At 37.5% G+C, this 14129-nt stretch overlaps 1 protein-coding gene across 6 annotated transcripts in view; it reads right to left on the reverse strand.

The window, feature by feature from the left end:
• Positions 1–14129, reverse strand: part of kcnt1b (potassium sodium-activated channel subfamily T member 1b) — a 306811-nt gene that overhangs the window by 61396 nt on the left and 231286 nt on the right. For all 6 annotated transcript variants that reach the window (XM_062050715.1, XM_062050714.1, XM_062050713.1 and 3 more), the window contains 3 exons: positions 9219–9282; positions 7126–7234; positions 6925–7033 (listed from right to left, as the gene is read on the reverse strand). In XM_062050715.1, the coding sequence (XP_061906699.1) occupies positions 6925–7033; positions 7126–7234; positions 9219–9282 (282 nt within the window). The remainder of the gene's footprint in view (positions 1–6924; positions 7034–7125; positions 7235–9218; positions 9283–14129) is intronic.

Raw genomic sequence — 14129 nt, forward strand, 5'->3', positions numbered from 1 at the left:
ATCTGCATGTGTAAGTAAACTATCTCATCTGCATGTGTAAGTACACTATTTCATCTGCATGTGTAAGTAAACTATCTCATCTGCATGAGTAAGTACACTATTTCATCTGCATGTGTAAGTACACTATTTCATCTGCATGTGTAAGAACACTATTTCATCTGCATGAGTAAGTACACTATTTCATCTGCATGTGTAAGTACACTATTTCATCTGCATGAGTAAGTACACTATTTCGTCTGCATGAGTAAGTACACTATTTCATCTGCATGTGTAAGTACACTATTTCATCTGAATGTGTAAGTACACTATTTCATCTGCATGTGTAAGTACACTATTTCATCTCCATGAGTAAGTACACTATTTCATCTGCATGTGTAAGTACACTATTTCATCTGCATGAGTAAGTACACTATTTTATCTGCATGAGTATGTACACTATTTCATCTGCATGTTTTAAGTACACTATTTCATCTGCATGTGTAAGTACACTATTTCATCTGCATGTTTAAGTACACGACTTCCTCTGCATGTTTAAGTACACGATTTCATCTGCATGTGTATGTACACTATTTCACCTGCATGTGTAAGTACACTATTTCATCTGCATGAGTAAGTACACTATTTCATCTGCTTGTGTATGTAAACTATCTCATCTGAATGTGTAAGTACACTATTTCATCTGCATGTGTAAGTACACTATTTCATCTGCATGAGTAAGTACACTATTTCATCTGCATGTGTAAGTACACTATTTCATCTGCATGTGTAAGTACACTATTTCAACTGCATGTGTAAGTAAACTATCTCATCTGCATGTGTAAGTACACTATTTCATCTGCATGAGTAAGTACACTATTTCATCTGCATGAGTAAGTACACTACTTCATCTGCATGTTTAACCACTATTTCATCTGCATGAGTAAGTACACTATTTCATCTGCATGTGTAAGTACACTATTTCATCTGCATGAGTAAGTACACTATTTCATCTGCATGAGTAAGTACGCTATTTCATCTGCATGTGTAAGTAAACTACGGTATCTCATCTGCATGTGTAAGTACACTATCTCATCTGCATGTGTAAGTACACTATTTCATCTGCATGTGTAAGTACACTATTTCATCTGCATGAGTAAGTACACTATTTCATCTGTACTAGTAAGTACACTATTTCATCTGCATGTTTAACTACACTATTTCATCTGCATGTGTAAGTACACTATTTAATCTCTATGTTTAAGTACACTATTTCATCTGCATGAGTATGTACACTATTTCATCTGCATGAGAAAGTACACTATTTCATCTGCATGAGTATGTACACTATTTCATCTGCATGTTTAAGTACACTATTTCATCTGCATGAGTAAGTACACTATTTCATCTGCATGAGTATGTACACTATTTCATCTGCATGTTTAAGTACACTATTTCATCTGCATGAGTAAGTACACTATTTCCTCTGCATATGTAAGTACACTATTTCATGATGCCAAGAATATTCGCCACTGATTGCAATTAAGTGTTAGTGCAAAGTGTGGCTCACAGACCATTTTTAAATAATTGAAAAAAATTATTACAAAAAAAACCCATGAAAAAGTGGAATAAAAGAGCAAAGGTGTAATGTAATGAGAACGTGTTGCAATGTTTATTACTGGAAAACTATTAACAACACAACTGCTGCACGAACTGTAAATAATGAAACAATAAAAGTAATAAAATTAAAAGCATTTCAAATGAAACAAGTAAATGATAAACAAACAAATAATAATAATAGAATAAAATAATACAATCCATCAATAAAATAGAATGAAACAATAAAACAAATCAATATGATAGAAAAAAAAATCAATATAACAGAATAAAACAATAAAAACAAATCAATAATAGAATAAAACAATAAAAACAAATCAATATAATACAAAAAAATAAAAACAAATCAATATAATAGAATAAAACAATAAAAACAAATCAATAATAGAATAAAACAATAAAAACAAATCAATATAATACAAAAAAAACAAAAACAAATCAATATAATAGAAACAAACAATAAAAACAAATCAATAATAGAATAAAACAATAAAAACAAAACAATATAACAGAAAAAAGATACAAACAAATCAAAATAATGGAATAAAACAAACACAAATCAGTTTGATAGAATACAACAATAAAAACAAAAATTAATAATAGAATAAAATAATAAAAGACATCAACAAAATAGAATATAACAATAAAAACAAATCAATATAATATAATAAAAATAAAAACAAATCAATGTAATAGAATAAAACAATAAAAACAAGTAATAATAATAGAATAAAGTAATAAAATACATCAATAAATTAGAATAAAACAATAAAAACGAATCATTATAATAAAATAAAACAATAAAAGATACAGAAGACGATTTAAAAGGCATATAATAAAAGTGAGTTTTAAGACAAGACTTCAAACATTCAACATTCTGACATAAGGGCCAGAACATTCCACAGTTTAGGACTAACTAAGTGTCACACTGCAACTACACAAAGTTGTGGACTAAGTGTAAGTGTGACACTGCAACTACACGAAGTTGTGGACTAATTAAGTGTCACACTGCAACTACACAAAGTTGTGGACTAATTAAGTGTCACACTGCAACTACACAAAGTTGTGGACTAACTAAGTGTCACACTGCAACTACACAAAGTTGTGGACTAAGTGTAAGTGTGACACTGCAACTACACAAAGTTGTGGACTAATTGAGTGTCACACTGCAACTACACAAAGTTGTGGACTAATTAAGTGTCACACTGCAACTACACAAAGTTGTGGACTAAGTGTAAGTGTGACACTGCAACTACACAAAGTTGTGGACTAATTAAGTGTCACACTGCAACTACACAAAGTTGTGGACTAATTAAGTGTCACACTGCAACTACACAAAGTTGTGGACTAAGCGTAAGTGTGACACTGCAACTACACAAAGTTGTGGACTAATTAAGTGTCACACTGCAACTACACAAAGTTGTGGACTAAGTGTAAGTGTGACACTGCAACTACACAAAGTTGTGGACTAATTAAGTGTCACACTGCAACTACACAAAGTTGTGGACTAATTAAGTGTCACACTGCAACTACACAAAGTTGTGGACTAACTAAGTGTCACACTGCAACTACACAAAGTTGTGGACTAAGTGTAAGTGTGACACTGCAACTACACAAAGTTGTGGACTAATTAAGTGTCACACTGCAACTACACAAAGTTGTGGACTAATTAAGTGTCACACTGCAACTACACAAAGTTGTGGACTAACTAAGTGTCACACTGCAACTACACAAAGTTGTGGACTAAGTGTAAGTGTGACACTGCAACTACACAAAGTTGTGGACTAATTAAGTGTCACACTGCAACTACACAAAGTTGTGGACTAATTAAGTGTCACACTGCAACTACACAAAGTTGTGGACTAAGTGTAAGTGTGACACTGCAACTACACAAAGTTGTGGACTAATTAAGTGTCACACTGCAACTACACAAAGTTGTGGACTAATTAAGTGTCACACTGCAACTACACAAAGTTGTGGACTAAGCGTAAGTGTGACACTGCAACTACACAAAGTTGTGGACTAATTAAGTGTCACACTGCAACTACACAAAGTTGTGGACTAAGTGTAAGTGTGACACTGCAACTACACAAAGTTGTGGACTAATTAAGTGTCACACTGCAACTACACAAAGTTGTGGACTAAGTGTAAGTGTGACACTGCAACTACACAAAGTTGTGGACTAATTAAGTGTCACACTGCAACTACACAAAGTTGTGGACTAATTAAGTGTCACACTGCAACTACACAAAGTTGTGGACTAATTAAGTGTCACACTGCAACTACACAAAGTTGTGGACTAAGTGTAAGTGTGACACTGCAACTACACAAAGCTGCCAAGTAGGGACTTTTTTTTTAACTTTAAAACATAATAAAAACTTATAATCGACGTATAGATTGTTGAACTACAGATTTAAGCATTAAAAGTAAAAATAATATTTATCGATATGACTTATTTTAACACTCTTATGAGACTTTTAGTTTCATTAAAAAAAATAAAACTAATGATCCACAAGCAATGTTGTTATGAATTATTGACCTGTTTAATGCTCCAATTATTCACATAAATGTTCCATTTTGAAAATTGTTTTGGGGAAACTATTGCATGTTTTGTGTTTTCTTTGGAAAAAAGGTCATACAACCTAAAAAATAAAAACTTTATAATAATAGATTTTATTTGTAAAAAGCACTTTATATTGGCAATGGATAGATCTGAAGTTGATCTACAAATATTTAGGTGTTAAAAGTAAAACATATTCATACATGACCTATATTTATGTGGATCCTGAGACCTTTAGTCGGAAGTTTTTTAACTGTCATTGTTCAAAAATAATAATAATGAACAATGTTGTTATAAATTATTTACCCATTTCAGGGTCTAATGACTTCACATAAATGTTCCATTTCCCCAAATTCCATGTTTTGTGGAAAATATTGCATAGTTTTTGTTTTTGCCATAAACAGTGTTTCCTTTGGAAAATAAAGGTCATAAAACATAAAAAAAGAAAAAAACTTTATGGCAACAGATATATCTAAAGTTGATATATATCAGTGGCGTGCGGTGACGTTCATGTCAGGTGAGGCACTGACTTCATCACAGTCAGATTTACAAACATATGAACCCTAAAGAGTATCTTATTCACAGTTTGATTGGCAGCAGTTAACTGGTTATGTTTAAAAGCTCATACCAGCATTCTTCCCTGCTTGGCACTCAGGATCAAGGGTTGGAATTAGGGGTTAAATCACCAAAAATTATTCCCAGGCACGGTGCCGCTGCTGCCCACTGCTCCCCTCACCTCCCAGGGGGTGAACAAGAGGATGGGTCAAATGCAGAGTACAAATGTCACCACACCTAGTGTGTGTGTGACAATCATTGGTACTTTAACCTAACTTTAACTTTACACTAACAAACTGTAGCACACAATAAAGCACATTTAATTAAAAAAACGTTATTATGGTCTTACCTTTACTTATAAATGCGGGAGCGTTGTGAATGAATGAAATATGAAATCCGCGCTGCATTCTGCAGGTGTACCTAATGTTGTGTCCCTGTTCACGGCTCCTCCGGCGCGCCGCGCGAGCATTGTTGTTTTTGCACTTTTTGGCTTCTTGTTAAGTGACTTTTTTTGGGTGGATTTGGTCTTGCACGTGGAGGGTTTGGGTGTGGGCTTTGGTTGGTGTGGCGCTCCCGTCGGGCGATGCATTCTGCGGCGGGAGTGTTAACCGGCACCAGGAGGCGGGGTTATGATACGAGCCTCACACAGTGTGTCTTGGCAGCAGTTTTATGATCGCTCAGCACTAAAAATACGTTACACACATACAGTTGTTGACAAAATACACTGTACATGATATACCTCAGCTAACTAAACTATGGAAATGTATAATATAATTCATATAGCAATACGGTCTCACTGCACAGCAGGCCAGCAGTTAGCCGAGTCATTGCGCACAATCCATGTTGAGGGCGAGGCACAACGCAGTGACGTGCCTCAACTGGCTGCTGACACCGCACCGTCTCTTCTCAGTATTTGAACGGCAAATGTGAAAATAAAAATAAAAATAATCTAAAACTGGTGAAGTTAAATGGAAAATAACTTTAGTATCATCACTGGATACATACAACAATTTAATGTTTTTTTTTTCTTTTTACTTTTTTTTTCTTTCCATGATGGCAGGTGAGGCCGTGCCTCCCCTGCCTCTAGTGACTGCACGCCACTGATATATATATAAATATATATATTTAGGTGTAGACAATAAAAAAAACATGAATATATGATTTCTTCCTTTTGGATCCTGAGACCTTTAGTCTGATTTATTTTCAACTGTCGAGGTTAAAAAATAATAATAAATCAAAAGCAATGTTTTTATGAATTAATTACCCTCTTAAGAGTCTAATGACTTCAAATTAAATATTCAACTATGAACATCTTTGGAGGAAAAATATTGCATATTTGGTGTTTTTCCTAGTAAAAAAGGGAGTTTTGACAAAAAGGGCCTAAAATATTAAAGCAAAAAACCTCAGATCTGAAGCTGATCTGTAAATATGTTGAAAGTAAAAGCATATATTTATAAATGACTTATTTTTTATCGCTTTAATGACCGAGACCATTTTGGGTCCCCGGGACCTTAAACACTCACCAAAATTGGGGTTACAAAATATATTGGTTTTAAAAATGAAAAATATCAAAATGGCCGTCGAATGCTTTCAGTTGTCAGTGTGAAAACTTTGGACCGCCTGTGTTGGCGAGTAATAATGATTGTGTGTAGTTCTCTACTTCAACAATAAACAGAGTTCCAGTCCTCGATGGAGACCAAGAAGACCAGAAGTGTACTCACTGTCCTCTGGAAGGTGTGGACCAGGAGACCAAAAAGACCAGAAGTGAAGTGTACTCACTGTCCTCTGGAGGTGTAGACCAGTAGACCAAGAAGACCAGAAGTGAAGTGTACTCACTGTCCTCTGGAGGTGTGGACCAGGAGACCAAGAAGACCAGAAGTGAAGTGTACTCACTGTCCTCTGGAGGTGTGGACCAGGAGACCAAGAAGACCAGAAGTGAAGTGTACTCACTGTCCTCTGGAGGTGTGGACCAGGAGACCAAGACGACCAGAAGTGTATTCACTGTCCTCTGGAGGTGTGGACCAGAAGACCAGAAGTGAAGTGTACTCACTGTCCTCTGGAGGTGTAGACCAGGAGACCAAGAAGACCAGAAGTGAAGTGTACTCACTGTCCTCTGGAGGTGTGGACCAGGAGACCAAGACTACCAGAAGTGTACTCACTGTCCTCTGGAGGTGTGGACCAGGAGACCAGGAAGACCAGAAGTGAAGTGTACTCACTGTCCTCTGGAGGTGTGGACCAGGAGAGTCACCAGGGTGGACATGGCAGGACACACACAGTTCAGGGCCAGCATGGCGTACTTGAACTCCTCCTCACAAACCACGTGGTCTGTTTTCAACGGGAGATCAAACTCATTGGAGGGTTAGGTGACGTGTCCCAAGACTTTGTCCAAAACCTCCATGAGAACCTGATGAACCTACCGGCAAATTTCACATGGAATTTGTTCTCCGGTTTGAGAATCTGGACGTAGAGAGGACAGTTGGGAGCAAAGTCCTTGGCGGCCCAAGCTCTCAAAATAGTCTGATGATCCTGTGGGGACATTTCACTTGTTACTGTACTCATCAGGTGCTTACTGAACGTCACAGGTGTCAAACACAAGGCCCCGGCTGTTGCCATTTCTAATATAAAGTAGTGTAAAGTTCTTACTTATATCTGTCAGTAAACTCGCCATGAAAGCGCTAAAAAAAAAAAAGTGAGTTTACATTATTCACCCAAGGAACTTTAGTTATTAGAATGTTCCGCTCGGACGGTTTTTCACGGGACACATTTCGGGCGTTGTTGTTGTACTAGTGAGCCACGGATGAGGAGATGCTGCTCCATCATTGATTGAAGTAAAGTCTGAATGTCATTAAAACAGTTAGCTCCATCTTTTGACACTTTTTCCACTCCCATCCTTGCACGCTACACCGCTACAACAACGATGACGGGGGAGAAGACGCTGTTAAAGTGGAGTCACATAAATAAGAGCGCCCACAAAACGGCGCATCCTGAAGCGACTGTCAGAAAGCGTTTTGAAGATGATCTGTAAAACATCATCTATGCAACATTTTGACCAAAGAACCACCATTACATGTTATGTAGACCACAAGGAAGTCTTTTACATTTAGAAAATAATCACAAAAATATGACTCCTTTAATGCGCCTTATAATCCGGTGCGCCCTATGGTCAGGAAAATCCAGTATATATATACAGTGGTTGTCAAAAGTGGACATAAAGAACATAATGTCATGGCTGTCTTGAGTTTCCAATCATTTCTACAACTCTTATTCTTTTGTGATAGAGTGATTGGAGCACATACTTGTTGGTCACAAAAAAAAACATTCATGAAGTTTGCTTCTTTTATGAATTTATTATGGGTCTACTGAAAATGTGAGCAAATCTGCTGGGTCAAAAGTATACATACAGCAATGTTAATATTTGCTTACATGTCCCTTGGCAAGTTTCACTGCAATAAGGTGCTTTTGGTAGCCATCCACAAGCTTCTGGCAAGCTTTTGCTTAAAATTTTGACCACTCCTCTTGACAGAATTGGTGCAGTTCAGTTAAATGTGTTGGTTTTCTGACATGGACTTGTTTCTTCAGCATTGTCCACACGTTTAAATCAGGACTTTGGGAAGGCCAATCTAAAACCTTCATTCTAGCCTGATTTAGCCATTCCTTTACCACTTTTGACGTGTGTTTGGGTCATTGTCCTGTTGGAACACCCAACTGCGCCCAAGACCCAACCTCCGGGCTGATGATTTTAGGTTGTCCTGAAGAATTTGAAGGTAATCCTCATTTGTCATTGTCCCATTTAAAGCACCAGTTCCATTGGCAGCAAAACAGGCCCAGAGCATAATACTACCACCACCATGATTGATGGTAGGATGGTGTTCCTGGGATTAAAGGCCTCACCTTTTCTCCTCCAAACATATTGCTGGGTATTGTGGCCAAACAGCTCCATTTTTTGTTTCATCTGACATCACATGGACAAAGATAAGACCTTCTGGAGGAAAGTTCTGTGGTCAGATGAATAACAATAAATTCATAAAAGAAGCAAACTTCATGAACGTTTTTTGTGACCAACAAGTATGTGCTCCAATCACTCTATCACAAAAAAATAAGTATTGGAAACTCAAAACAGCCATGACATTATGTTCTTTACAAGTGTATGTACACTTCTGACCACGACTGTATATTATTAAATACATAAATATCTGCTTGTCACCTTGACTTACTGTTTCACAGCAAGTCACCCATCAAACAGTTGGTAGAACACATAATAATCATCTATGCAAATATACTTTTATATTAGTAAATATTCAGTGTTACCCTCTGAGGGCAGCCATAACTGCCATGTGGTGACATGAGTTTGACCGGCCTGACTTCCATGCACAAAGGATGGTTGTAGAATAATTACAACATCCAAACACTTTCAGAAGAAGAAGAAGAAGTCAAGTGTGACAGAAAAGTGCTTAGCTGTGGTTGAAATGAAAGAGGATCATAGAGTTTGACAAATGGAGGTTTGACTCACAGCAGCAGTTCTGTCTCCCTCGTTACGACTGCTGAGGATGAAGCAGGCCTCGGCATCGTCCATTCTGGAGCCAGATGGAAGACAGTGTCAGAGTGCAAGTAAAGACTAGGAACTATACCAGCTGATACCATGTTTCTTAACTACAGTGTCAGTGCAAGTAAAGACTAGGAACTATACCAGCTGATACCATGTTTCTTAACTACAGTGTCAGTGCAAGTAAAGACTAGGAACTATACCAGCTGATACCATGTTTCTTAACTACAGTGTCAGAGTGCAAGTAAAGACTAGGAACTATACCAGCTGATACCATGTTTCTTAACTACAGTGTCAGAGTGCAAGTAAAGACTAGGAACTATACCAGCTGATACCATGTTTCTTAACTACAGTGTCAGAGTGCAAGTAAAGACTAGGAACTATACCAGCTGATACCATGTTTCTTAACTACAGTGTCAGAGTGCAAGTAAAGACTAGGAACTATACCAGCTGATACCATGTTTCTTAACTACAGTGTCAGTGCAAGTAAAGACTAGGAACTATACCAGCTGATACCATGTTTCTTAACTACAGTGTCAGTGCAAGTAAAGACTAGGAACTATACCAGCTGATACCATGTTTCTTAACTACAGTGTCAGAGTGCAAGTAAAGACTAGGAACTATACCAGCTGATACCATGTTTCTTAACTACAGTGTCAGAGTGCAAGTAAAGACTAGGAACTATACCAGCTGATACCATGTTTCTTAACTACAGTGTCAGAGTGCAAGTAAAGACTAGGAACTATACCAGCTGATACCATGTTTCTTAACTACAGTGTCAGAGTGCAAGTAAAGACTAGGAACTATACCAGCTGATACCATGTTTCTTAACTACAGTGTCAGAGTGCAAGTAAAGACTAGGAACTATACCAGCTGATACCATGTTTCTTAACTACAGTGTCAGAGTGCAAGTAAAGACTAGGAACTATACCAGCTGATACCATGTTTCTTAACTACAGTGTCAGAGTGCAAGTAAAGACTAGGAACTATACCAGCTGATACCATGTTTCTTAACTACAGTGTCAGAGTGCAAGTAAAGACTAGGAACTATACCAGCTGATACCATGTTTCTTAACTACAGTGTCAGAGTGCAAGTAAAGACTAGGAACTATACCAGCTGATACCATGTTTCTTAACTACAGTGTCAGTGCAAGTAAAGACTAGGAACTATACCAGCTGATACCATGTTTCTTAACTACAGTGTCAGTGCAAGTAAAGACTAGGAACTATACCACCTGATACCATGTTTCTTAACTACAGTGTCAGAGTGCAAGTAAAGACTAGGAACTATACCAGCTGATACCATGTTTCTTAACTACAGTGTCAGAGTGCAAGTAAAGACTAGGAACTATACCAGCTGATACCATGTTTCTTAACTACAGTGTCAGAGTGCAAGTAAAGACTAGGAACTATACCAGCTGATACCATGTTTCTTAACTACAGTGTCAGAGTGCAAGTAAAGACTAGGAACTATACCAGCTGATACCATGTTTCTTAACTACAGTGTCAGAGTGCAAGTTAAGACTATGAACTATACGAGCTGATACCATGTTTCTTAACTACAGTGTCAGAGTGCAAGTAAAGACTAGGAACTATACCAGCTGATACCATGTTTCTTAACTACAGTGTCAGAGTGCAAGTTAAGACTATGAACTATACGAGCTGATACCATGTTTCTTAACTACAGTGTCAGAGTGCAAGTGAAGACTAGGAACTATACCAGCTTTAAGTATTGAAAGTGAAAGTATGATATCATGAGGGGGCCTTTTGTATACCCGTAACCTTTAGTCTGTCATTGTTAAAAAAAAAAAGAATCAAAAGCTGTATTGTTATGAATTGTTTTGTGACGATCTGTCACATTCACGTCTTGTTATGTTTCCTTAGTTGGTGTTTATATCCTGTCAGGGCTCTTATTTTAGTTCCATTTCCTGCTTGTCTCCCTGAGTGCTATTTCCCCTCACCTGTCCCTGATTGGCAGCTTGGCCACACCCGTTTCCTATCAGCTGGCTGCTATTTAAGCATGCCTCGCCCTCCAGCCAGGGCTCGATGATTGTTTCCTGTTTTCCCTGCATTTTGACATTAAAGTAGGGCTGGGCGATAAAACAATAACAATATATATCGCGATAGACATGTGATCAATATCAATAGAAAATGGGGTCGATAGAACGTTCGATAATTTCACTGAGTTCTGTTAGAAAAAAATAGGAAAAAAGGCAGAGCCGGAACCGCACAGCATTCTGGGGGGTGTAGGCAGAGGAAGGGCTTTGGCCTCTCGACCTATCACGGCCGAGCCTGAACCGCAAGGCATTCTGGGAAACGCTAACAGGAAAGGGAAAAAAAAGAAGCAACAACGGCTAGCTGACGACGAGGAGTGAAACGAAACGGGAATATGAGTGCGGCAGCACGAGAGGAAATTGTAAATAAAAAAGGAAACGTCACGTCACCAGTTTGGCAGTATTTTGGACTTTTTAAAATCCGATACGAATCAGAGTAATACTGTCTGCAAACTTTGCAAGGTCGTCGTCCCGACCAAGTCTGGGAACACGACAAACTTATTTTAGCACCTGAGCCGCTCTCACCCGCTGGAGTAAAGCAGTATCAAACAGCCACAACCATCTTCATCAGCCGGTGCAAGTGGAACAGCACCGAAGCGACAACAACAGACCACCGTCGTCTCGATGGTGGTCTGTTGTTGCCGCAGACAGTATTACTCGGCAGCAGTGCCATACGACAAAAATTCAAAACGTTATAAAGAAATAACGGATGCAGTGGTGTATCAATTAGCGAAGGACATGCTAGCGCTCAGCATAGTTGAGAAGTCTGGGTACAAGAATCTCATACACGTGCTCGACCCCCGTTATGTTCTACCTGGCCGAAAGCACTTTTCCAAGACAGCTATTCCTAAGCTTTACACAATGTGCAGGGAATCCGTGGAAAAGGAGATACTGAAGTTGGTTTGATTTTTCCATAAATGACTGAAGAGAGTAACAGGTTTGTTTTGTCACAGATGTTCAGATGCAAGTTTATTCCGATGTTTACAATATTCTGTAAGACATGTTTGTTTCTGCTTGCTTAATGTGACTGTTATTTATTTGCATATATTGTTACCAATATGGCTTTAAAGCCTGAGTTGTACACTACTAATTTCTTAATTACAATACTTTGCACATTTTGTTGGATTAAGCATTTATTTAATGTCAATATTTGCACATCGACCAGTATTTTCATTTATCTGACTGTTTTTCATAATGCTGACCTCGTTCTAAAAGTTAAAGGTTATATTTAAAATAAAAGTATTTAAATTCAGCCTTTTTTCTCCTGGTCTTCATTTAGAATAGTTTTGTTTTTTTATCAATAATTATCGATATCGACTGATATGAAACACTTATATCGTGATACATTTTTTAGTCATATCGCCCAGCCCTACATTAAAGTCATGTTTTCCTGCGCTACACCTGTCATCTTGTCAGCTTGTGCAGCCCTTTGAGACACTTGTGATTCAGGGCTATATAAGTAAATATGGATTGATTAATCTCTGCATCTTTGGGTTCACCATCAACAGATTGTGAATCATTCACCTTTCTTCACTACATCACAACAAATACTCCACTTTGAACATTTTTAGGTGGAAAATATTGCATATTTTGTGTTTTTGCCATGAAAAACAGTGTTTTCTTTGACAAAAAGGGCATTAAACCTTAAAAAAAAAATACAAACTTTATGTAAACAAATAGATCTGAAGTGACTTGTTTTTAAAGGGGAACTGCACTTTTTTTTTTGGAAGTTTTCCTATTGCTCGCGATCATTATAAAAGCTAGTCATGTCTTAAAGCATCTCTTCCTGAGGGTGTTTCAGTGTTATAACTTCACCTTTATCTTTACTTTTTACACCAAAATGCGTCCATTCTCCCTTTTCTGTCTACACACTGTGTCTGCTTGCAAGTACTCCGTGTGTACTCTGGTACATTTCAGAGGCGGTGTAGTACCGAATATGATTCATTAGTATTGCGTTACTATACTAGTACCAGTATACCGCACAACCCTAGTATGGACAAATGGGGCCAATTATTTTATATGTATTTTTATTTTGTACTTGTTTTAATCTTTTATTACGTGATTTTCACTTGTATTTAAAAGCCTAACCAGGGACGAGGGTTGCAAATAATTCTGTGGCTAGAAGTCTTATGTACTTTGACATGTTTATTGTACTGTCCCTGTCCAATAAATACATACATAAATAAGACTTGGATGGCTCAGACCCTTTTGGGTCCCTCGGACCTTTAACATTCACAGGGGAGCCCCAATGGTTACAATATATATGGTATTGGTTCTGAAAATGAAAAATATCAAAATGGCCCCGGGATGTTCGAATTTTTCAGTGCGAGGGCCTCGCTGGAAAAAGTTTGGACACCCCTGGTCTAAGTTATGTTTATAGTATTGATCACATATCCATTATTGTACTTGGCGTAGAAAATGAGGGTTACAATCTCCAACTCTGTCTAGCTGAAAAAATATACTCATTACAATGGAAAAACTGAAATCTAAGTAAGATTAAATATCTCAAAAAAGGGTGATATTTGCTTATTTTCTGTCTGATAAGATAATTCTTCTCTCTAAGCAGATTTTAGGTTAGAGTGTTTTACTTGTTTTAAGGGTTTTGGTCCTAAATGATCCCAGTAAGATATTACAGCTTGTTGCTGAGATTTTATGACCTATATTGAGTAAAACATGCTTGAAACTAGAATCTCAAGTGTTGCAAAGCTGTGTCATCAACACTCACAAGTATAAAACTGCTTTTTCAAAGTAATAATTTCTTATTTCCAGCATGAAAAAAAAAATCATGACTTTGACACAATTGTGTCTCATTATTAAAACAGAT

The sequence above is a fragment of the Entelurus aequoreus genome, linkage group LG06 (genome assembly GCF_033978785.1).
Source record: "Entelurus aequoreus isolate RoL-2023_Sb linkage group LG06, RoL_Eaeq_v1.1, whole genome shotgun sequence".
Taxonomy (NCBI): domain Eukaryota; kingdom Metazoa; phylum Chordata; class Actinopteri; order Syngnathiformes; family Syngnathidae; genus Entelurus; species Entelurus aequoreus.